Below are 24,187 nucleotides of genomic sequence, written 5' to 3'. Positions count from 1 at the left end.
TTATACTAACATTGATATGAAATACAGATGCCTTATGAAACCGTGTCACGCAGGCCTAAGCCCATGAAGGGCCAGTGGTCTCGCAAAAAGCCAGGTACAAACTCATGGGAGGACTACGTTGAAGCAGGTCGCAAGATTCAACGCTGGATTGATGACTCAAATGAGCTAGGATGTAATGTATCGCCCACAACCCTAACACTACACAGTCTTCGCCAACAAGACTGGTCCGTCCGGCAGAGTCTGGGATCATTCCCTGAAGGATGTGACCGTGACGCAGCTAACCTTAGAATCCCATACATCGGGACTGAGCGGCGTAACCCCGATAAAGCATCTCTGACAACATGGCTGGTCTTCACGCAGAGAACCGATATCCATGCGAGTCATCGCTGGGCGGGAAGAATTGCAAAGGGTGTGATTTTTGTAACGAACATGGAGCGAACCCTTGGGGCTCCACCTCCATACACTTCGCAGCTTATCAAAGCCGTTTACGAGGATGAGTTTCCCCTTAACACACTCCGTCATATTTTCTTCAATGTTGTGGTCAACGAGGATACTAGGTACTTGATTAAGGAACTTCTCTATACAGACGATCGGGGACTTGTATGGCCCGACAGGACCCGGCGAAACTGGGAGATTTCGACACCAGTGTATCGAGCTCTGCTCGGATCGCGGATTGGGAGAATTGCAGGGTATTTTGTATTGGGTGCGTTTCCCAGGGGCACGCGGCAGATCTCGCGGATTGTTTCTTGGGCGGGGATCCTCGATACTATCACTCTGCGATTTGACCTTGAGAATATTGATACTTAATATATCGTAGATCTACGAAATTAATTTCAGTTTTCGAGTCCTTTAACTTCGCTTGGAACCAACTTGCCATGAACTGTTCAAGTTCGATCAGTACTATTTCAATCTATACCATCTCGCTTTTGCACTGTAGGAATATTTATCACGCCGAGTGACATGCTACTTGAGTAATTTCCATAAATCAATAACAACATGAGTTTCACATGAGATTCTTCCTGGGTAAATAGCATATTCGTGGGCCATTAAAGATCAATCGCCCGATTGCCACGCATTGAATCGTTCGCAGCAATCACAATAGCAAGAGATCGAATGGCATCTTCCATATGCTGGGACAAATCCTGATCGTTTAGAATAGCATCCAGCAGGAATTGCTGTTCACGAGCACAAAGCCCATTATGATCCGGCTCATCCTCCATTGACAAAATATCATCACGCGGCTGGCCATTTTGCATTGTACTAATACGCAACTTCGATGTCCTTGTATGGCTGTTCACGTCAGCTGAGCTGCCTGTAGCTGCTGTCTTTGTCTCGTCCATGACGATTGAAACGGACCCCTTTGGACCCATTACGTCTTTGACAAAGTATGCAGTTTCGGAAATCATCGGACCCCACCCAGCTTCGTACCAACCAACTGAACCATCCTCAAAGAGTACCTGGAGATGTCCATAGTTAACCTGATCATCGGCAAGGATCTCCTCGCTAAGAGAAATCCCCATACCACGAACCTGTACCGGCTTGCTATCGGTGATTTGCAGCATGACATCCACGTAGTGCACACCGCAATCAACTACAGGGTTCTTCGTGTCTTGAAGGAGGCGCTTGTGGATATTCCACGCATCGCCAGTGGATCGTTGATTCAGGTTCATTCGCATCACAAAGGGAGGGCCGAGTTGTTGGGCTTGATTGATGAATTCCACCCAGCTGGGATGATGTCGAAGGATGTATCCGATCACCAACTTTCGAGTCGTGCGACGAGCTGTATTCACGACTTTCTCTGCTTCCGCGACGTTGGTGGCCAACGGTTTCTCCACGAAGACATGTGCCCCGGCTTCCATGGCTGCCACTGCATATTCGGCATGGGTCGCAGTATGTGTACAGATAGAAACAACATCTGGCTTTAGCGATAATGCGTCCTGGAAATGAGAAATGGTTGTATAACCATTCAACTCCGTCGGTAGATGTCTAATCGTGCTTCTGTTCGCGAGACCGATAATTTCGAAGCCAGGGTTATGATGGTAAGCCAGCGCGTGGCTGATACCCATTTGACCAACGCCAATAACTGCAACTTTCAGGGGTTTGCGATTGTCCATTTCAAAATTGGGCTTCCAATTATTGGTTTTTTGTTGCCTAAAGCCATGGTGAGTCTACAATTATTTACGAAATCCCCGCAGAATACAGCCCCTTGCCTGAGAAGCCTCGTCATCTGGGGCAATTCGGCCCCCTCGGAGTACTCCACTCCAACCAGCAAACGACTTAGGAGAGCTACCTTCGATACGGACATTCTATACTCCGCAGTGCCTGATCATGGCCGATATCTTAAGATGTGCTATTGATTCGGACTTAAGGAGTAGATGGTGGTTTGAAAAATCTCAAAATTGAGACGGTCGCATCCTGAAACTTGAGTCAACATCCCAAATCCGATAGACGAAACATTGACAAAAACATGAAAGAAACGCATGTCCTAGTTTGAATGTGAGCAGTCTATTGCAGTGCTGAGTGATAGTTTTCGAATAAGAAAAATGCTGGTTGCATATACATAGTATATGGTGAAATTGGGATCGTTGATAGCAGACGAGGGACGACGCTTGGGATATGACGAAAGGGACTCCACGTCTTGCAAAAAGAAGGTAAAAGAGTGGATACGCCATTCACAGACTTTCTATTGAGTGATGAGCCGCGGTCAAAGATTTCCTGGTCACAAATCGGCACTGCAAAAAGAACAAAATTTGCCGATCTCTCCTTGTTTTGGATATGAAGATCTCCAAAGGGTCCTATTGTAAGACCCGCACCTCCTCAAAGCCCGGAATGAACTGAAGAATGGCTCCGCTGAGTTTGAGATCTTCACCCTTGGCGACAAACTTCAAAATGACCCCTGTTTCCCTATGAATGAGAATCGCAATGTGAATCTCTCGAATCTTTCTCATCTTCATGTCGTCATGGCCGTTGAGGAGCGCTCCGGGGAGCTCCCCCATGATGTATATCCCTTACATTCTTTGGACGATAGCAAAGTAAATCACTGTTTTGTGAACTGGATGATGCGATTTAATGACGTACTTGACGCGGAGAAATTGAATAAAGCTTTATCAAGGCTTCTCAGAATTGGAGACTGGAAAAAGCTAGGTGGACGTTTAAGATATAAGGTAAGTTCGCTGTACAACTGCGGGAATACTCACTGGCAACAGAGGAACTGATTTATCCCTGGCAGAAAAATGGAAGACTGGAGATTCATGTCCCCAAATCTACGGGACTAGAGCACAAAACTGTATTCTTTACTCAAACCTCGCATGATATGAAATTGGAAGATCATCCAATTGGCAGAAATCTACCAAAGGAGACAGATGGTCCATCAGTACAGAACATCACCACGGACACACGGCCATTGATTGCGCGACCTAATTTTCCATCCTTTGAGGGTATGATACATCAAAATGAACCTATCATTTCTTTGCATGTTACGACATTCACGGACTCGACAACGATCGCATTAACATGGCCTCATTGTTTAATGGATGCCATGGGCGCCCGCGGTTTACTAACAGGCTGGTCCTCTGTCCTTGCTGGTCGCGAAGATGAAGTCCCTGATGTTCTCGGCGCTCGAGAAGATATCTGTCGACATCCATTGATCACAGGTTCCAATGATTCAACCCAGGAGTTGAAGATGGAGAATAAGCGTCTGAAGGGACTGGGAGTCATGATGTTCATGCTTCGCTTCTATTGGGATAAGTTATGGAATTCTAAACGAGAGCGCCGCGTGATTTATCTCCCGAAGAATGCATTTGACAAATTGAAAGAGAAGACTCTTCGAGAGGTCGTCGATACAATTCCTGATACAGAGAAGCCTCCATTTGTTAGCGATAGCGATATCTTAACAGCATGGGTGGCTAAGGCGTTCACGGCATCCGAGCCCAATGAAAGACCTGTGACAATTTTGAACCTGACGAATGCTCGATACAGAATTCCACTTCTTGCAAAATCGGCCGGGGTGTTCATTCAGAATATGGTATTAGGAACCTATACTTTCTTATCTGGTAAAGCTGGATCTGAAACCGTCGGGTCTATCGCTCTTCAGCATCGACAACATCTCATAGAACAAGGTACCGAGAGTCAAGCCCTAACTTTGTTGCGAGAAATTTTTCACGACAAGGACGAGGGCAAGGAATCACTACTTCTGTTTGGCAATTCGAACATGATACCTATAGTTTTCAATAATCTGTTAAAAGCAAAGTTGATGGAAACTTTGGACCTGTCACCGGCCGTTGTGAAGCAGGGTGATGTTGGAGAAAACAGAAAGAATCCACCAGGGAGGATGGTCAATTACTACAACGAGGCAATTGGCCCTGCATATGTCGGTTTCAATATGTTCAATATGCTCGGCCAAGACTTCGCGGGAAATTATTGGCTCATGGGGACCCTGCTGCCTCGAGCCTGGGCAAAGCTAGACGAAGCGCTGAAGTCGATCTGAGTGAGCTACAGCAGCCGTGGTCTTTAGGCCCTTCAGATCGGTGGAATTTTTATTCTTGCATATACGGAGTTTCGGGGAAAGGGTGGCTCTTGTATCTGGAATCTGGAATTGGGTTGACAGATGTATTATATGGTCATTCAGCTTATTAGGGCAACATGCATTTTTGACGCTAAGCATAGAGTATTACAGCTTTGAAGTATCTTTAGAGAACATGAAGGTTGGTCAACTTATCCAGCAAAAAAAAAAAAACTATCATCTGCAAAGAATACATATTGCTGTATTTCTAGCGTACGCCAAAATCTCATTGTGTATGAACGTCTTTCAATCGCCAATCGCCAATCGCCAATCGCCATCTAACAGCAATGTCTACGGCTAGATAAGAAACATCATTATGTTACAGTCTCCCACAAGTGCTCTGCTCGAAGTATTTCAAAAAGCAATCATGATTACTACTAACTAGTAGTACATTGGAAGGTTTAGTTCAAAAATCACATGCTTAGCTGAGCTCTGCCCAAGATATCACAATTTGCCATGCCCTGAAATAAGTAAATAAGTGAAATGCCATGAATACTGTCCTCTTCAGTCCTGGAATGAGTTCCATATAGCATCTAGCTCGCTGATCTGAGTTTTTCTCGCTATTTTTGCCGTCCTCTCTGCCGCAGTTTTCTCCTCATTGTTCTCATCAACCAAGTCAATAATGACCCTGCTTGGAATAGTATGTAGTAATGACGGCGGATATTTGGGCTTTTTCGACTTCGACGCAGAATGTGACTTGGTCTTTCCATTTGGTTGAGACACTCCGCTGCCTACGTAGAGATATCTTGTTTGGATCCAATCGAGGAATTGTACGACGCAAGTGGTACCATTCGAGCATACAAATTTCTTTGGGCAATTGACGACCTCATTGAGCGAGATAACATATTTGATGTTGAGGCAGCTGCCCGGCCAACTGTAAGCCCCTTGTGGATTCTGGGGGCCTGAATACTTCAAGGAGCATTTGAAATCCTGAGATAGATAAACCCCATCCCCCAAAGCACGACCATGTGCAGTATATTGGAAATGAAGCCCTTCCCTTAAGATGTTGTGCCAATTCAAAATTGAACTTCCGTGCCAGCCAGTGATTGTTTGAGGATTGAGCCCAGCTGCGTGTTTCTTCACAGCCCTCCGGAACTGGTGTTCCTTGTCAGGGGCCCCTTGTAAGAAGCGAAATTTAAGGAGGCTGGTTCCGTCAGGGCGTTTATAGTAGGAACCTTCAGGTTCAAGTACTATGTACGATCGGTTGGATTGAATGATCCATCGTAGCAATAGCAAAGCTGCGGGACTAGCCATTTCCCCCATCGATAGATTCATATTGGGACTCAGACTATTAGACGGAGATTCTCCCAGGGTTTTGGCAATTCCAGCAATACTGGGCAAAGTATTCAGCAAACATACCACGGAAGCCTGTTTTTGATGAAAGTTCAACGTATTGAAGTCTTGGTCGTAAATGGAGAATTTAACACGAAGTCTGCTTCTATCAAGCCCGTCCAGACCACAGGGTCTTTCCATCAAGTACAGTGGTTTCACGAGCTTAACTTGATACGAATCGCGAGCATTGTGCACAGCTTGGAAATGCCAGACGGCAGATGATTCTTCGTGGAATATCAAAATCCAATCACCGGGGTTAATATTTTTAGCATTATTCCCCGACAAGGTGAAGGTCTGTGTATCCAGGATCGCTTTGTGTGGGACATTATAGTTTCTAATCTCCCCACCGGGGTAAGCACGAGCTTCATTTGCCAGGGGTGGAACTCTGAGGCTAAGCCTAAGACCATCAGGGAAGTCTTCAAGACGCTGCCCGAATGCACTGGCATATGCCAGAGAGACGAGAAGGTCCACCACCATCGGCTGTGAAAGGATCTCGCTCTCGACACTTGAGCCTTTACCTAGCTGCATATATTGAGATACACATAGCTCGCGTGAGCATACGTAAGGCTTTAACGATTGAAACTTCTCAAAAGTCTTGCAGTGACAGACTAGACAGAAGTCTGCGTACCTGACGAAATGGCGCAAAGTGTATTGCATGGCAAGAAGTGGTAGAGACATAAGATTTATGCGTGCGCCTGTTTCTGCAAAATGGTCACAGTTGAGAAGATCAGGGACGGAAGTTGACCATCCATCAGAGGTCCAGTACTTCTTTAAGTCTTTCACCTGAATGACTTTCCCTTGCATTTCGTGAAAAAAGAGCTCAGCTCCAGTCCATGACAGATTGTAATCCCCTCGGAGACTAGCAACTGCGAGGAATCGCTTATTAAGAACGTGATGGAGAGACTTCGAGATGAGCATGTCTTTGAAAGTTGGGCGATCTTTCATCTTTGATTGAGCTTCCTCGTCATTTTTGTATAGTTCCCTTGCCTGAAACATTTTTCTAACAACATCAGGGCAAGCAAAGGGGCGATCACAAATTCCAACGCGCATCTCAATTCCAGCCAGGGTGTTAACACTCCTAGTCAAGATCTGTTCCAGACTTTGGTACGTGTTGGGGAAGAATATCAGTAGAACAAGGTGATGTGATGCCTCGATTTCCCAGCCGATGAGAGCTTGCCAAGATAAGCCAAGTTGAGAGACTGGACAGGACAACGATACCACAATGGACCCAGTGGCTTTCCCAAGGAAGCCCGCGTGAAAACCAGCTTCTTTTGCTATCTCAAGATCATCATGGAGCAGGTCTTGCAAGCTTGTATCTTCGGGAATTGGATCCGCACCAGCATCGTAGATAACACCATCGCTGTCGAGCTCACCTTCGTTATCAGAGGTATCGTCGTGCGTATCCTCATGAAACTCGAAGGAATTCTTGATCTTATCGAGACTTCTTAAGCCTCGAGAAGCCCTGATGAAGATTCTGTCAACGGCCCTCAATGTATCTTTGATGGTATGGCGCGCGAACCGAAATGACCGCTGACACTTCCTTATGGCAGAGGTTATCGGTCCACCATTGCCGTCGTGAGAGGCGCTCACCAGAAATACATGGCGCCTCGGATAATCATGTGCATCTAATAGAGATTAAGGACCTGTGCCCATCAAGGAGAGAATACAACCTACCGTTAACTACCATGATGAATCTTATCTCATTATCTATCCTCAAATCATCTGGTTGGTTGAGGGTAAAAGTGATTGAACCTTCTAAGTCACCAGCCTTTACGTCTTTCAAACGAAGGTATTGTTGTCCTGACGTTGTGGCTTGTTGGAGGTCATCACGAAACTGCTTAGCTGGCATTTCGAATAAGACCCGTAGAAAAAGCGAGATGGCAATCTAGTCACGCGAATGTAGTATCTTACTGTGGTAAGGAAGCTTCGCTATAGAGAGTTTTGAGTCTGATGGATAGGAAAGAGGATACAAAGTTCAATTTCAAAGCCCTCATGTGGATTGCTATTTGACGGAGCATCCCACAAACGTCGATGTCGTTTGCTAGGAAACCTGAACAACGAGGCCCAGCAATTGAGCTCGTAGAATTCGCTTGTTTGTTGGGAGGATAGTTTGTCTGAGGTTTCATTATCTCCCGTCAAAAGCCAGTTCATGGTGTATCATCCGCTGGAAGTTTTCGATATTCCAGTCCGCGGCTGTAATATATCTGGAGCACGCAAAGGCTTGCTTCTACTAGACATGAACGATTGTGAATTGAAATAATTTATGAAACTATCCTTGATAATTTTTAGCTTCTCATTAATATATAAGAAAAATCATTTACTAGTATTTCGAAGCCAGTTTGTATTTCGAATATTAAGCTTTATTTTTAGTGCTATCCGTGAATGCCCCCAGGCGCCTCTCAAGTCGTATATTACATAAGACTCTCTTTAGAAATATAGACCAGAAATTTTATCACAGAGTTTGAAAGGGTAGTAATTTAATCCTTTCATGAGCACCATTTCACGTGAGATACGAGTGTCCCATCAAGCTGATCCGCCTGTGCTTCGTGGAGGTCTGGCTGCCACCGTACCAAACGGCGATTGTCCATCGGTTCCACCTCTGACCCTTTGACGGTCCTCGTTTGATACGAAAGAGCCGTCTTTGTTCGGAGACATGATCCGGAACATCAAAGCCGTCCCTCCAATCACTCCTACAATACTAAGAACTGGTGCAGCATATCGGTTCCTCGAAGAATTGTCAGCCGGGGTAACATCTAGACTGCTGCTCCTACAAGGAAAACAAGAGTCTATGATAGGTATCACATACATGTTTTTGTTTCTGTCAATTACTTTGTCTCATTTAGATGTGTTGATGGCAAACAAGTCCGTCGTTTGGATAATGTCGTCTATCACCCCAAGGGGATATTGATAACTCTGACGTCGGCGAATATACCAAGTGACATCATTGACTTTCGCACCCACAAAAATTCAATCAATGTTTATTTAGATAATACTATATATAGAGGAACACTTGGTTTCGCAAATAATATACTGCGTTGGTCCAACTTGTTCCGTGTCATCTCTCAAACGGAGGGATAGTAGGCAATCTTCGCAGTCGAGCATACTATAGTAGTGTTTGATATCTGTTGAAAAGTTAAGAATAATCAAAGAAGGTAACACTCCAAAATATGTAACAATAATCCGCTCTTGAATTCTAAACATTTCGAAATGACTATGATCAATGGATCATATGAGGAGGCTACATCAGCCTATGTCTTCCAATGCCTGGCTAGTACGGCCTATAACATGTCAAAGCCAAGAGTGTATGTCAAAATAATTTCTTCATCCAATAGGAACCATCTATGCCGTAGCTTTGTCAAATGCCTCACGAACTTCGCCATAGAATTGCTGATCGACAAGTAACTTCCAGCCCGTCATTGCCATTCCTTTGCCAGCAGTCACTGATCTTTCATGAGCCTCATCTGTCCCCGCGGCCGCAGTGAACTGTCGCGTGTGATTATGGGCTCCATCAGTAACAGGGATACCTATGAGAGCATGGAGAGCTGGAACGATCTGAGAGACATTTCCTTGATCAGTCGAACCCGGCATGAGTGTCTTATCATTAGACGCCACATTGACTCCAAAGTCACTCATACATTCCTGAAAGCCGTCACACAGTGGAGGAACAACCACAAGATCCGCATACATTTGTGTCTCTTCGAGTTGGACCTTACATCCAGTTGCAAGGGCACCTGCATCAAGACATCTGCGAACACGCTCGCCCAGTGCGCGTGCGCCTTTCTCAGTGCCGCTCCGGATCGTATACTTTGTTCGCGTAAATTCTGGAATTGCATTGGTTACGGTTGGTGCTTGCATGATTGCACCGTGAATTCTCTCGTTGGGGCCGATTTGCTGGCGCAGCATCGATATGTTGTTATAAGCCGAGACCAAGGCGTCGAGGGCATTGACACCTTCCCATGGGCTTGCAGCTGCATGGGCACTAACTCCGTGGTAAGCTGCAGTGATGTCGTAACAAGCTATGGTAGATCGACCGCCGATTCCTTGGACTTTTTCGTCGGAAAATTCGTCCTCGGCCATGGGGTGCCTAATCATCAATTAGTGAAAAGGGTTGTACGATGAGGACTACAGAGAACTCACATCATCAAGGATACGTCGGCATTCTTGTAAGCACCTGCGTTGATAAGATCTACCTTGCCGCCTCCATCTTCTTCCGCCGGTGTCCCAAGAAGTTGTACTTGGCCAGGAAGACCGAACGTGCGGATGGCAAATGCGAGGGCCATAAATCCAGTAATACTCGCGGTGGCAATGAGATTGTGTCCACATGCATGCCCGATTCCAGGTAGAGCATCATATTCGGCGTTGAAATTGACACAGGGCCCAGCAGTATCACCAACAACAGCCTCAAAAGCAGTCTTGAGTCCATATGCATGTCGCTTCACTGGAATATTATGCGTAGTGAGGAATTCACAAATCACATCATGAGCATGATGTTCCTCGTAAGCCAGTTCTGGAGTTTCATGAATCTGTGATGCGGGAGATGTTAGCAACACTGAAGATCTGGGAAATCGGAGTATATTTTGATACCGACCTTCCGGTTCAGTTCCCGCAATGGTTGAGCCAATTCATCGATGTATTTACTAATGGCCGTTTGAACCTCGGTTTTAGAAGGGGAATTCATGGCGGACTTTTCTCCTTTTTGCGTACTATTCATTTGAGATATGGAAAGTAATTTGGACGCTTAATTGGTGCCCACGGCCCTTTTTATGCATGATCAATGGCGGAAATCTCCGCGATAAGGCCGTATTTAATGCCGGCTAGTTGCCGGTTGACTTTAAGTGGCTTGTTGCGCGCAAATAGTAATGATTGGAGAGAAGAACGAGGGGAGACCCACCCCCGCATACACTTACCAAGTATACTCAAGTATAAATTGAGCAGAATTACTGGGTAGTCCACTCATACAATTGCTCAACATTATTGAACTTCATTTGGAAAAATTATGACTATTTCAACCTGGCAGGAAAAGGCCGCTGTCAAGCGCGCTGAAATGACCGCCAAGATCCCTCAGGAATGGCTCTTGCCAACTGAGTTTCTGAAGGAGGCAACTGGCGATGCTAATGTTCTAGATATACCTGCAAGATGCGGTATATTGACCCAGTCCGAGATTCAAATTACTGAAATTCAAGATGCAACAACTTTACGCAATAAGCTTGCTGCACAGGAACTGAGCGCTGTTGAAGTTGCTACTGCATTTTGTAAACGAGCCGCTATTGCTCAGCAGCTCACTTTTTGTCTGACAGAAACAATGTTTCCAGAGGCACTTGAGCGGGCGAAAATGCTTGATGAGCATCTGAAAACGACCGGAAAGCCTTATGGTCCCCTGCATGGTGTACCCATCAGCATCAAGGACTCGTTAAATGTCGAAGGGGTCTATTCTACGTTGGGGATTGTTTCCTTCTTGGACCACCCCGCGGCCAGTCAGAACTCTCCCCTTGTTGACGTCCTTCTGGATGCAGGGGCTATCTTGTACGTCAAGACGAATATACCACAAACCATGATGACGGCAGATTCGCACAACAACGTGTTCGGCCGCGTACTCAATCCGCATCGTCTCAACCTCACAGCTGGTGGTAGCAGTGGCGGAGAAGGTGCTCTGATTGCCATGAGAGGATCTATCCTAGGGATTGGTACTGATATTGCGGGATCGATACGTATCCCAGCTCTCTGCTGCGGTACTTTTGGGTTCAAGCCCAGTGTTGGCCGCGTCCCATCAACTGGGAAAAGCGCTGGCAGGCCTGGAATGACGGGTATCGCACCGGTTGCAGGCCCACTGTGCCACTCTGCTAGAGATGCAGAGATGTTGCTTCAAGTTGTTTTTGACGCAGACATCGATGATAAGGATGATTCGGCGCTCGCATTCCCTTGGGTTGAGCCTATCAATTCCACAGGAAAAGTGTTGGCAATTGGCATTTTACCTGAAGATCCTAGAAGGCCTTTACATCCGAGCATGCAGCGTACGCTGGCAACTGCAACTGAAAAGTTACAACAAGCTGGACATACTACTATTGACTTGACCGGAGTGGATTTCATCGCAGACGCCTCCGATTTGTCTTTCAGCTTTTTTAGAGCCGATCCTGACCAAATTGTGCTGAAACGCCTCAGTGAGAGTGGTGAACCCGCCATTCCATCCCTCAAGTTCACTTACGATCTTGAGGGGAAGAGCGCAGAAACAACACTTCGAGACTTCTTCAATTTGAATGCAGCAAAAGCAGAGATATCAAGCCACATGCGACGTGTATTCATTGACAATAAACTGGATTTCATTATCGCTCCAGGGTATCAGAGTCCAGCTGTTCCTCACGACACATACGGCATCCCGATCTATACCGTTCTCGCCAATTTAGTAGATGTACTTAAAGCCACCTCCATTCCAATTAATACCCAGTGCTAACTTCTCTGTGCAGTATCCTGCCTGTGTCATACCATTCGGCAAAGCTGAGGCAACATCCGACTCCAAGTTCATCCGCGATGTAGAGTATTACCCGCCGTGTAAGGACATTGCAAATGTGAATAGTTTTCCCGGTTATTTGCTAATAGAAACAGATCAACCGAGTCAGATCGAGGGAGCACCATGCCATGTTCAGCTGATCGGGCGTCGACAGAAAGACGAGATTTTGATCAAGCACGCCAAGATCGTCGAAAACATTCTGAAGAGTTGAACACAAACTTGGGTTTCATTGCTGACGTACCTGCCCCTTTGCATCTCGCGCAAGTTCATTTGACATTGCGCACTTGTATCATGGGGCAAGTGGTCATACTACTTTTTCTACAGTCATCATTCGGCATTGATGCTATGAGGATATCAATTGATGGGTTGGAGGATGAATCTCTCGGAATGCGGAGTTCTTCTATCGATTTATGGTAGCAGCCACTGAAAGGAAATGAGACTTTGACATGAGTCAATCTTTCAGTTCATAAGAGGAGAAGATTGTAAGAGTTTTGTAAAATTCCGCCCCCAATTTCTACATCTTGATTGCCCCGTAGGGTGGAGTTTTGGCCCCAATCTTACCATCCGCGCCTTTCCATTTGGCAAGTATAAATGTAACGTATTCTGATAAGCTACTACATTCTTTCGAATTTCTCATACGTCTTGAAGTCTCCTTAAAATCGATATGAGCCGATCGAAGTTTGAAGTTCGAGTGGTTCCCACGAAAGAGGAGTATGCTCGTCTTGTTGACGTCCTCTGGGCAGCCAACTTTAATCCATACAAGTATGTCGGCGATAGTGATTCTGCTCAATCCCTTATCTGCCATTATAATCTCTATTCAACTTGATTGACTCAATCTACCTGACCAAATTAGCCCCGTCTTCACGGCTGTCCACCCAATCAGTGGTCACACAGCTGGAGATCGCGCCCGAGACAAAGCTCTCGACACTGAAATTCGCTGGGACGCAAGCCAAAAGAACCAATTTTCACATTTGATCTATGTCATCGACATAGAAACAGGCAATGTGGCGGGTGGGTGTGAGTGGTTTATCTTCCACGAAAACCCATTCCCCAATGGACCGCAGCCTATCAAGTGTACCTGGTACCCCGAAGGAACGGAGCGCGCCGAATATGCCGAGTGCATGCTCTCGCAAGCCTTCTTCCCAAGACAATCCTGGTTTCAGCGTCCGCATGCAGGTGTCAATGCCATGGGCGTTCACCCGGATTATCGACGACAAGGGGTGGGGCGACTTCTCATGGAATGGGGCCATGAGAGAATTGATCCGTTGGGTTACGAGAGTTTTATTGAAGGAAGTCCCATAGGACGATGGTTGTATGAAGAATACGGGTATCGAAGGGTCATGGGCTTACATGTCGATTTCGACAAACCGAATCCGAGTGATGAATGGTTGAGATTGGTGCACGAATGTAAACCGCCTGGGATTTTATTACTTTGGCGTCCTCCACGGGGAGAGTGGACAGGTAAAGTACCTCCTGGTCCATGGGCTGTTTCGGAGAGTACTTTCAAATAATTTGGCCATAATAGAGGTTCATTATTATTTGATATTATGATTCAAATCGTCCTTTACATGTTGAGAAGGATCGAAATATGTACATGCTGGATTTGATTCATCGTTTGTTGAAGAACAATAGAATAGTTACATGATGCAAAATCCAACACTCGAGGCCATATGTATTCAATATATCGAAATTTCTATTTACTTGCTCAGAGACTTTTCTTTTCACGATCATTTGCTCTATAGTACATCCATCATTACAATCTAACTCGGGACACATGCGAAAACCAGTACCTACGGTTATCGCATCGATGATATACCTTTATTCGTAATACTAATATTACATTTCATTTTTGATATTCCCAGCTAGAATCCACTCTCAGTTTCCTCAGATCCCGATACACATTCGCTACCACAAGGCCCTCTGGTTCTCATATCCCCTTGTTATAGGCACTCGAAATTCGCATGTCTATCTTGTCACTTTTATCTCCAATGGAATTTGAAGCGTACTGGAGTAACTACCCATGCTCCTCGCAAGCCCCCACGAGAGACATAATTCCAATGCATACGACCGTGAAATCAGGCACGAATCGAAACTTGGCACTAGTTTCACATCTAAAGGAAGAGAGACTGGGACTTGAAGAATCACTTCGGATCGAGAACTCTGAGCTCCGGTCGTGGACTGCTTTATATGCGCGGCCATACTTAAGCTAGGTAGCGGCAAGCTTGAAGTATAAATATGATGATTGTCGAGATGTGGTTTATCTTGTCCGTGGATTGACCTTTGTATAGCATTTAGCGTGGTGTAAGTTATCAGTCTCCTGGACATTTTGTTCAATTGAGCCAGTGAGCCTCTATGTCTTGGGATAAAGCCCACCCTGAGGGGGAAAGTGGTCTGAACCTCTTTCATATTGGCGTTGGCTGGATTGATAGGAAAACAAATTGTGATTGGATTCCCCGTCAAGGGCTCGATGTGCAGACTTTCCAAACGAGCGTGTTTTCGATACAACGGCGGGGGATATGGCGTCGGTTGAAAAAGAAATGTCTCGTCGAGGATATTGGAAGGAAAATTGGTATTCGATAAAGGAAGGATTGAGATCTGGCGTGAAGCGAAGTTCCAAGGTTCTTTTGATTGTAAAATCCCCTTCTCGTCTTTAAGCGTTACTTCGACGGCATAGGCAATGCTAAGGTTTTCAGGACATACGTTCTGAAGCCGGGTATCTTTAGTACCATTGTGGTAGATACCCATTGTAGGTGGTAGATCCAAATGAGTGTTGTAAGAAGGCCGTTGCTGTTCTTGGTGCCGGCAAGCATGAATTGTAAGCTGGCCGGGGACTGTGAATGTAAAAGGGAACCTATAGAGGAATCCGTTTTTCACTATTTCATATGGTTTGAAGGCTTCCACTTCAACACATTGTTGCATTTCAAGGAAATTATGCTGTCGATAGGTTTGAATTGGCTGGAGAATGGCATCATTCTCCACTCGCGAGCGTCCTTGTGTTTCTATTAGCGCTGGTCAGTCCTAAGAAGATGGTGCCCCCTTACCTCGCAGCGATATTTCAACTGTCCCAGGCATTAACGTGTGACTATTTTTCACCCAGGCAATACCATTTATTTGGTCCCCAGTCGTGTAGGGCTCATTGTCTTGCCCGGGCACTAGCTCAATCTTTATCGTGTCCTTGCGTCCCTTCATCAGACGCCGTAGCCGGGTACTCATCATATCGTCTTTAAAGCCACGAAGAAAAGAAACAAAGGCGGACTATAGTAATTGAAAGGTCTAACAGAGTGCGAGAAAATATTATTATATATACATATTTTTTTTTCAATTTCATCATCGGATATGCCATTTGTTTGTCGTTGGATCCACTGCAAAAGGGCATACGGGCCGTGTGTCCGCACCTCGCCTCGCGCTATACTGCGCTGCGCATTTTACTCCCTTTTTCTTTCTTCGTTTTTCAGGCTGGGATACGTCCAGGATGTTTAGAGCTAGACTATATTCTGCACTATGCATACTTAATTGATGCCAATTTCGACAACACTTGCTTGATCGATGCAGTCGTTTCATACTCTCGGGTACATGTACCCGGGTGGATGCTACCCGGTCCGTACTCGGGCCGTCTTGAAAGAACACTTCAAATATTGTCCAAAAACCAGGCACTAACTTAGCGAACGTCGAATGAGTCTTCGGTAAAAAGTATATCCTTTTTCCTCGGGATCAAACCAGTTGAAATAGTCCAATGTGTAGCTGAAAAACCCCCCTCGTGTTTATGAACGATGCTGAATAAGGCAACTTCAGCCCTGGCTCTTCAATGGGGTTGAAAAGGCCCATATAACCGTTTTTACTGATGGAAATCGCTATTTATTCAGAATACGAGATCCTTGTAATCTACCGACATTAGAGGTTCAATTGACTATTATGCCTCTGGAGTATTTGACTGAATGATGTATATTAATAAGCTGATCATATTCTAGACTATGACGAATATTATGAAACAATCATATCTCCTCATGCAGAATGAGGGTCGGAGTATCTGAAATGGAGACCATCAATCACACGGAAGCACTCTACTGACCGAGCTTCATCTTTGTAAGGTATATTTACTCTAGATGATGCGCTAGTACGCCAGTGGAGAAGAATTGAAATAGAGTCCGATAATTATCTGGACAATGTATAATATTAAAATTAACGACCGGGGTATATGTTGAAATGTCTAGACGCTCTATAAATGCAACTTTAAAATCGTGGGTAATGTTAAATTCCCTTTTATACAATGACACAAGTCAATGTGCCATGTCAGTCCGTGTTTTAGACTGGCTTAGCGGTATCATCTTGCAGATCTTCCGCGGTGACGGTGACCTCATGGCTGTGCTCCAAATCAGACAACACAAGCCATGTAGGGAAGACGCAGAGAAGAGTGATACCGAAGTTCAGACCAATGCTGACGAAGTGATTGGCATTGCCCTCTGATTGCATGGCCCATGCAACGGTCTGGCCCAAAGCCTCCATTCCTCGAAGAATACCGGTATGGTATGAAAGCGACGAAATGTCGGTGCTGTACTGTCCAACCAACCAGTAGAGGAATTGTTGGAAAGCTTGTCCTCCGAATTGCCAGAAAAATACCAAAGCATAGGCTTTCCCGAAGCCTCCCTTGAACCAGTCAAATTGAGGGGACTCAGGCATGTCATAGAACTGATCCTGCAGGATAGATGCCCAGATCCAGGTGCCACTAAGAACGACAATGATTGAGATAAAAGCGATTCTGGCACGGGTCTTGATGAAAATAGATTGTCGGTCGAGAAGACCTGCGATCAAGAAGGACGAGGCAACACCGGCGAAGTTGGTAAAGAATGAGTTGAATGCACGGGCTCGGACGGTGAAATAGGTGGTGACCCAGGTGCTCATGAAACCGTTGTAGAAGTAGCTGATGAAGAATGCAGGCAAGAGGAGAAGAACACGTCGGGTCTTGAAGAGCGAGAGGGCAGCCTTGAATTCAGCACCCCAGGTGGCCTGTTTGTGAACCATAACCAGGGACCGATCCTTACGCTGAACCTTCTCGGCGGGACTCAGCAGAAGAGCGATGGGAAGACCAAGACACATAATGACGATGAAAACAATGTAGGTTCCAACGCTGACGGTGCCTTTGCTCGAGTTCTTGGCGTTGAGGCCCAGACTGATAGCACCGCCGACGATAGGTCCCGCGGCCTTAGCTGTCTGCCAAATGGCTGCATGAAAAGTCAGTACAGAGGGTATTGGTCGTAATGCCTGCAGATGACATACCAAGGTAGAAGGCGCGGTCCTTTGGACTGGGGTAACCAATGATGATTGCGGCTTCAGCAGCCCAGAAGAATCCAGCAGAGATACCACAAAGAGTAGCACCGAAGAACATCAACCAAGTCGTGGTGGTGTAACTATTGGCATAAAGACCACCACCGTAGATTGGATAACCTATAGCTCCAAGTGCCAAGCCATAACGAAGACCAATGCGGTTATTGATAGCTCCGGCCATCACACAAACAACTGCAAAAAGACCGTATACCAGAGCGTTTGCTCCGGAGACTGCATAAGGCTCTGCAGCTCCACCAGCTCCAAGGTTGTTTAGAGCATCCCACATGCCAGGTGCAGTGAAAGATACACCACTAGCAATAGCAATCTGAAAGGGAATGGAACGGAACACAGACTTCAGAGTACGAGGATGCGAGTCCTGAGTCTCTGCCGTCTCGGTACTGACATCCCGCACTTCTTGATCCGCGACTGTTGAGCCCATCTTGGTGGCGAGATACCCAATTCCCTTGTTGATGGTGATAATGTACAGGGGAAAGGGAAAGGAAAGTCGCCTGGGGATATAATATTAAAAGGGAAGGGCCTGAGTCATGAAAATGATATTGGCAAAATCCCCGGGCAAAAAATCGCGAGGACCGATGGCGTGATCAGAAAATAACAGTTTTGACAGCGGGACTTTCCTACTTTGAAAGTCTAAAACCACGCGAGAGCAGATTCAGACTTGTTCGGTTGAGATCCGAGTCTTTCCCCATAGTTCATTCCTGCATATCCTCATTTATATCCCTGTCTACATCGATTGAAACTACGTGATGAACTAACTAGTTATTCAAAAGTATTGATTCCGGTATCTCACTTTCATTATCTGTGTATAATATTCGTGTTCTTGCCAAGAATTTCAGTGGCCTAAGCGAGAAAAGATCGATCCCATGGAATCAATCGCAGATGGCGAAATCTTCCTGGACCCACCGAGCCAAGTCTATTTACGTAAAAAACGTGGGTTTTTCTGCACGCCATTCGTCTCCATCATGTTCTGATATTCGTCGGAAATCTTGACTGGACAGTAAATTAGCCAGGTCCAGATAAATAGCTGTGATAATTACAATTCAATCAAGTGTTAAGGTTTAAGATTGACCTAGTGACTCCGATATAAAACTTGAATAACTCCGGCCGTCAGTCAGTGGCAAATTTCGGCTTGCCGAGACGGCTTGGCGCCGATTTCTGCAAGATTGATGCCTCGGGAATATGGCAGAATCTTTATTGTTTTGAGCCGGCAATTTGAACGTTCTGGATCCACTTAGAGTAGCTTATCGAACTTAGCTGCAGGAATCATGTTTCATTAGCGGTGTCATTAGATTTGGTCTCTTCGATCTTGATATTATCGAAATGACACTCATGCGGTGTGTACAAGGAATTGAAGATTTCTTTCAAAGTAAAATAGTTCTTAGATTATTTGGCTACTTCACTTCTAGAAGGACACGTAAATTTGAAATGACCTGCATTAACCCATTAGCACGGTTATCCCCAACCCCAAGCTAAACCAAATATCAAGCACCCATAGAAAAAGGTGAGTGGAGAGAGAGAATATGTATGATTTTACAGATTTCTTGAACAAAGTAGGCCAATCAATAGCTCGAGCATGGAAGCTGCCAAAATTGAATAGAAAGCAAGAGATCACGAATGACAAGAGCATTGCTCGGACTTTCCGTGGGTGATATGGTAGAGCCGCATGTGGGATTTGAGCTTGTCTTTGCGACCAAAGGTCTCTTTGCACTCAGGTGCAGGACACCTGAACTCCTCGGGGGCAACGTGGGTTGACTTGATGTGTCGCCAAAGACACGTTTGTCGAGAAAATGCCCCGGTATAAGTGCAACCCTGCCAGTGACATTTGTATCGACTGAAGGGGGTGACACTGGGGCTTGTCAGAACCTTGTTTAGAAGTAATTGTGATGGTAAAAGCCCCTTGGGAAGACATACTCGATTCCTGTCACCTGACTGGAATGTAATCCAGTACCATGGCTACATGAAGTTCCACAGCTGACAGTGTCGGAGAGCTCTTCCGGCGATGAGTTGGAAGATGGGATTCTATTCATCGGCGTACGCAAGACGGCGTTGGACGGATGAATTTTGGCGTGAGTATCCGGGGGGATGTAACCATTTGGGCTGGCGATCGGCCAATGCGTACGATCCGGGTGATAGGATGATGATGGAGCCATCATTGTGGGAGATTGCCCCGCGATCAGCGGCACATTGGAATGAGGTTTGTTGGATAGCGCTTGCTGCAACCAGGGTCCTTCTGTTGCTATGGGCGTTCCAGGGGCAGGATAAAATGAAGTGTTAGTCCAGGCATTGTCTGGGTATCCCGAGTCCCAGGTATCGTTGTTTGCTGCGATGGTATCAACATCGTTAGGGCAGAAGCTGTGTGAACTACCTGTTGACGCCATGATGCATATAGCTCCACAATAGTGAGCCTGAAAAGTGTCAAATTGAATTAGTCTTTGTATAAATCATGTAAGACTAGGAGGATTCCGACAAGAAAAACAGGCCGAGATCTCAAGACAGGGTCGTTAAATAACCACTATATGAACTGGCGAAAGTCGGACCTACCCTTTGCAAGAAATCATGTTTTAATTGAGCTGCAAAATCATCAGATCAATTCCTCTTTTGAGGCTGCAGAAGAATGCGGGGGATGCGATCATTGAATCAACGTGAAGGTGTGGGATAGTCAGGCTGGCGAATGAGACAAACTGCAAATAATCACGGTTACTCTGGGTAGAAATGGCAACCCGGGGAAGTAATGCGTCGAAATGGTCGAGACCAAAGGTTTGAAGATCATTCAACGTCATAGGTTCCCCTGGGCGACCTCTAATATGCGGTGATGGTGGGGTTTCAATTGTAGCTTGAATATGTATGCACATGCGATGTTGCGTGTGCTTGTCATCACTTAAGCCTCGGGTTGCGTTGCGCCGGTAATGAGGGATTTGACAATTATATCTGAGCTGGAAGATGACGCCCAGCAACTAGCATGGCAACCATGAAGCTCAGTATGTGCTACTAAACTCGCTCTTTGTATGAAGAATCGCTGGAGTGAAATGTGCGGGGTGGCTTATTGGGTACTGGAAATAACATTAAAGGGAACAATTTTGGAACTTGCATACGGATGAAACCTCATGAAATCAAGGATTCTGAAGAGGTTGATCTTCAGAGCAATCATACGAGCACCAATAAAGATTGGAGAGCTACCGGAAAGGAAAAGAAGCTCCATCACATACCATCTGCACGTTGAGCTTTTTTGTGAGTGGTCATGATCTTCGTTGCATGGCCTCAAGGGGAGGCAGCATCAGCCTATCCTAATTGGTTGTGGTGAGTCGATCTGCATGGGCAACAAACATCACGGGATATGAACTAATACGATGAGGTTGGAGCCTAAAACTCCGGAAATCGCAGAGCCCTAAGCTGTAACAAGCTAGGGACGAGATCTGGCCCAAGTATGTATGGAGTCTGGCCAGTCGAGGGGGAAGGGCACCCGCACCCATTCTCGAATCACCGTTCGTTCAAGGCCCACTGTTATCTGGTTGTCAAGGGTTCATGACCCCACATATTTTCTTCTTCCCTTTTTGTATAATGCCTTGCAGGGTGCAGCTAAACTGATGCCGGATGTGGTAACTTTGGGAAGATTATTCACAAGCTTAGCGTGGATATTTTGAGCCTCATTTGTTAACGCTTGTATCTTATTTCACTGCTAGGAGGAATGTTTATGAAAGGCCTTGGGACCAAAGCTTGCAATGACGGCAGTGACTCAGAGTCCACAACAAACCAACGAAGTCTAGAAATCATGTTTTAACAGATCAATCATTATCCATCCGTCAAGCTCATATTTCAGGACAATATGCGTGACACAATGATACTTGATGTACGCGATACACGTGAAGTCGAACCTTGCAAGTCTTTGAAACTGGGTTCAACAGAACCCTCGCTATAACTGATCCCGCTCAAATGCTATACTTGCTTCTCGAAATAGAGCTTCAGCCGACTCATCGCAGGCACCGTCGTACCACAGCATCATCTCCAGTACACCCTTGAGCCCCTGCCAAGAGGTGATCGCGCTTCTCCGTAATGTTTGTCTCAGCGCAGAGACGAAGAAAGGACGCTCTGGCATTTCTGTCGCAGCAATTCCGCCGAGTGTGAGAATCCACAGGAGAGCAATTCGCGTGTGCGGAGAAGTCCATAAATCTGAAGCCTCATGATCTTGAAGAAGGGCTTGTAATTGATGTGCCAGGCGACCGAGAGGAGTACAATGTGCTGGGATTGGAAAGATGACTCCGACGGCGAAGATTCCACATGCTACACGACAAGCCTCATAGGTGATTACTTGTGTAGAATCGGTGAATTCATGGCGTATGGTCCCGACAGGCGGGAGAGATAGTGTCATATACTGGGTCAAATTGCGTTGGTCCGTCAATAATGAGACATCATAACCCTCTATGAGACTGTTTCGTATAATGTTGATATAGCACTGGATGGCGTGGAAGACTTCAGCCATCTGTGGAGTCATTCCCATATGGCTGAATCGACCAAATCCACTGTCAATCTGTGATTGATCGAAGCCGAGCAATCCCTGGAGAGTCATTCCGTAATGGCCTTCATCCACAGGCCAGAATTCAAAAGAAGGTTTGATAAAAAGAACACTGGCGGTAAAAATATCGGAACTTGGAATCTATCAGCTCATGAAGATAAGTATTATCTTGGATCGGAAAACTTACAAACACATTGTCGCGGCCAGACCACTGGTAGTCAACTTCTTCAGCCCACCGCGCAATTTTACTAATTGAAGGAGGCCCTGGATGTGTACCATGTTAGGTGGTAAAAAGCCGTAGACACTCAACCATTGTAGCCGTTGGAAAGGGGCTTTGAATGGAGTAGGCAACCGCCTCTTGAAAAATGCTTCATCCATTGCCTGGTGGTGAGCCATACACGTTACGCTGAGAAGTAAAGCATCGCTGGTTCGCCGGGACGGATCCTTCATAGCCGTATTGATCAAGCGGATCGCCCGTAATTCGCACTCCTGCATGATGCGCTGGTACTTTGGACCAAAACCTACACCCGCAGAGGGTTGATTATACCATTGGACTCGCTGGTGACAAAGAGAGCCATACATAAACGCCATAGCAAGAGCTGGATCGGATAAAGAAAGTGGGAACCAAGCCTCGCTGGTCTTTTGGACATGTTTCGATCTGGGAACCAAACCAGGCCATAGGACGGACGTCACTAGAAGTTGTTAGAGGCTGGCGTTGATTGTTTCTTTTATATTTAAATTGGGTCTTCGGTAGAAGGTATACGAACGATAATTCTCGCATCTATTCACCACATCCGCAGGAAATGGTATTGCCAAAGTGTCGAATGGGTCGAAATTCACCGAAACTTGCGGCTCAATTCGGGGCATCTGGTTCCATGGAACGACCGTCACTGATTCCGTCGATCGAACCAGCTTTTCTGCATCATCGCTACACTCACTGCAATCGCTAGTGCTAAGCGGAGGAAATTGAGACCGACGCCATTCTCGCGATGGTCGCAGATACAGCGCGTTTGGTGGAAGCCGGCGCGAGGCTGTGATATAGCGCGTCGGAGGAGGTGAGGGGGCGCGAAGCGATTGTAAAACAGGATGATCCGTTGTTTGTAGTTGACAACGATTGGGATTCTTTTTCATTTTGGGAGGAAGTCGGGTCACCTTGGAAACCATCTCCATCCAATTTGTTTCTAGACACACTCGCCGAAGGATCGCGAGAACTTGAGGTTGCTTCGTTCAATATGCGACCCTTTTCCTTCGTATGATCGGAGATCCATTGCCCGACATGCGCCCGAACCAGACGCTGCGTCTTCAATCGCTCTGTCTCGGATGATGGTCTCGCATTCACGAAATGGATCCCCTCAAATTTGCGGACGCCGCTTGATTGCCTTTTCTTCGGGCCCATTCTCAGAACCCATTCACCGGCGGGGAATAAGAGATGTCGAGCAGGGGCTGCATCCTGCGAGAGATAGGGAAACGATATGATTTACTAGAAGACAATCGCGAGTTGAGGAGACGGAATTACGATTTTAGCGCAGATGATCTTAATTAGATGTGGAGAAGGTCTAAGAAACGCGAAGAGGAAAGAAGGAAAAATCGACGTCGTCCAACGTTGACCCCGTGACTTTCTGCACGACCGCGCTTTTTTCCCTCTTGTTCTCCCTTTTTTCCCTGTTCTTTTTATTTCTTTTTTGCATCCTTCCAATCAAATTGAACTTCACGGGACCAAGCTGAACTAGTTTAATCAAGCACACACCTCTGTGGATCACGACTGTCTAGCCTTGCATTAGAGCGAGAGAACCGGGGGTATAGCATGATACTATTCTTCGTATCCGGCTATTGTGACCAATATCCTATGATTCATGAGGGAGATCTCTGCAGATCAATCGCAGCAAAGCTAAAACAGCACGGTTCTGCGATGCGTACATTGTGATAGATCTACTCGGGA

The 24,187-nt window shown here is 46.0% G+C and overlaps 11 protein-coding genes across 11 annotated transcripts; 4 read left to right on the top strand and 7 right to left on the bottom strand.

Annotated features, from left to right (window-relative positions):
• Positions 1-63: 63 nt before the first annotated feature.
• On the top strand, positions 64-807 carry N7469_005085 (uncharacterized protein; the record flags this gene model as incomplete). The annotated part of the gene is made up of 1 exon (XM_056644005.1): positions 64-807. One exon carries the CDS (start codon positions 64-66, stop codon positions 805-807), a length of 744 nt encoding a protein of 247 aa, XP_056500819.1.
• Positions 808-1,046: 239 nt separating this feature from the next.
• N7469_005084 (Gfo/Idh/MocA family protein) lies at positions 1,047-2,114 on the bottom strand (the record flags this gene model as incomplete). The annotated part of the gene is made up of 1 exon (XM_056644004.1): positions 1,047-2,114. The coding sequence occupies one exon, from the start codon at positions 2,112-2,114 to the stop codon at positions 1,047-1,049; it is 1,068 nt and encodes a 355-aa protein (XP_056500818.1).
• A 1,415-nt stretch (positions 2,115-3,529) lies between these two features.
• On the top strand, positions 3,530-4,486 carry N7469_005083 (uncharacterized protein; the record flags this gene model as incomplete). Its single annotated transcript, XM_056644003.1, has 1 exon — positions 3,530-4,486. The coding sequence occupies one exon, from the start codon at positions 3,530-3,532 to the stop codon at positions 4,484-4,486; it is 957 nt and encodes a 318-aa protein (XP_056500817.1).
• Positions 4,487-5,807: 1,321 nt separating this feature from the next.
• N7469_005082 (putative ubiquitin conjugating enzyme) lies at positions 5,808-7,742 on the bottom strand (the record flags this gene model as incomplete). The annotated part of the gene is made up of 3 exons (XM_056644002.1): positions 5,808-5,849; positions 5,921-7,518; positions 7,568-7,742. The coding sequence occupies 3 exons, from the start codon at positions 7,740-7,742 to the stop codon at positions 5,808-5,810; spliced, it is 1,815 nt and encodes a 604-aa protein (XP_056500816.1).
• A 1,490-nt stretch (positions 7,743-9,232) lies between these two features.
• On the bottom strand, positions 9,233-10,571 carry N7469_005081 (M20 family metallopeptidase; the record flags this gene model as incomplete). The annotated part of the gene is made up of 3 exons (XM_056644001.1): positions 9,233-9,977; positions 10,031-10,442; positions 10,478-10,571. 3 exons carry the CDS (start codon positions 10,569-10,571, stop codon positions 9,233-9,235), a joined length of 1,251 nt encoding a protein of 416 aa, XP_056500815.1.
• Positions 10,572-10,889: 318 nt separating this feature from the next.
• On the top strand, positions 10,890-12,609 carry N7469_005080 (putative general amidase; the record flags this gene model as incomplete). Its single annotated transcript, XM_056644000.1, has 3 exons — positions 10,890-12,293; positions 12,355-12,439; positions 12,494-12,609. The coding sequence occupies 3 exons, from the start codon at positions 10,890-10,892 to the stop codon at positions 12,607-12,609; spliced, it is 1,605 nt and encodes a 534-aa protein (XP_056500814.1).
• A 453-nt stretch (positions 12,610-13,062) lies between these two features.
• On the top strand, positions 13,063-13,909 carry N7469_005079 (GNAT family N-acetyltransferase; the record flags this gene model as incomplete). The annotated part of the gene is made up of 2 exons (XM_056643999.1): positions 13,063-13,160; positions 13,252-13,909. 2 exons carry the CDS (start codon positions 13,063-13,065, stop codon positions 13,907-13,909), a joined length of 756 nt encoding a protein of 251 aa, XP_056500813.1.
• Positions 13,910-15,048: 1,139 nt separating this feature from the next.
• Positions 15,049-15,614, bottom strand: N7469_005078 (uncharacterized protein; the record flags this gene model as incomplete). Its single annotated transcript, XM_056643998.1, has 3 exons — positions 15,049-15,078; positions 15,099-15,397; positions 15,440-15,614. The coding sequence occupies 3 exons, from the start codon at positions 15,612-15,614 to the stop codon at positions 15,049-15,051; spliced, it is 504 nt and encodes a 167-aa protein (XP_056500812.1).
• A 1,086-nt stretch (positions 15,615-16,700) lies between these two features.
• Positions 16,701-18,159, bottom strand: N7469_005077 (uncharacterized protein; the record flags this gene model as incomplete). Its single annotated transcript, XM_056643997.1, has 2 exons — positions 16,701-17,617; positions 17,673-18,159. The coding sequence occupies 2 exons, from the start codon at positions 18,157-18,159 to the stop codon at positions 16,701-16,703; spliced, it is 1,404 nt and encodes a 467-aa protein (XP_056500811.1).
• Positions 18,160-19,346: 1,187 nt separating this feature from the next.
• On the bottom strand, positions 19,347-20,116 carry N7469_005076 (uncharacterized protein; the record flags this gene model as incomplete). Its single annotated transcript, XM_056643996.1, has 2 exons — positions 19,347-19,584; positions 19,650-20,116. The coding sequence occupies 2 exons, from the start codon at positions 20,114-20,116 to the stop codon at positions 19,347-19,349; spliced, it is 705 nt and encodes a 234-aa protein (XP_056500810.1).
• Positions 20,117-21,648: 1,532 nt separating this feature from the next.
• Positions 21,649-23,698, bottom strand: N7469_005075 (uncharacterized protein; the record flags this gene model as incomplete). The annotated part of the gene is made up of 4 exons (XM_056643995.1): positions 21,649-22,381; positions 22,436-22,940; positions 23,016-23,176; positions 23,226-23,698. Coding segments are annotated over 4 exons (1,872 nt in total), but the record flags the coding sequence as incomplete, so codon positions are not given.
• Positions 23,699-24,187: the final 489 nt, after the last annotated feature.

This window comes from Penicillium citrinum (genome assembly GCF_028827155.1).
Source record: "Penicillium citrinum strain IBT 23319 chromosome Unknown utg000004l:1.0-2404223.0:1.0-2405248.0, whole genome shotgun sequence".
Taxonomy (NCBI): Eukaryota; Fungi; Ascomycota; class Eurotiomycetes; order Eurotiales; family Aspergillaceae; genus Penicillium; species Penicillium citrinum.
This window is presented reverse-complemented; position numbering and strand designations above follow the sequence as displayed.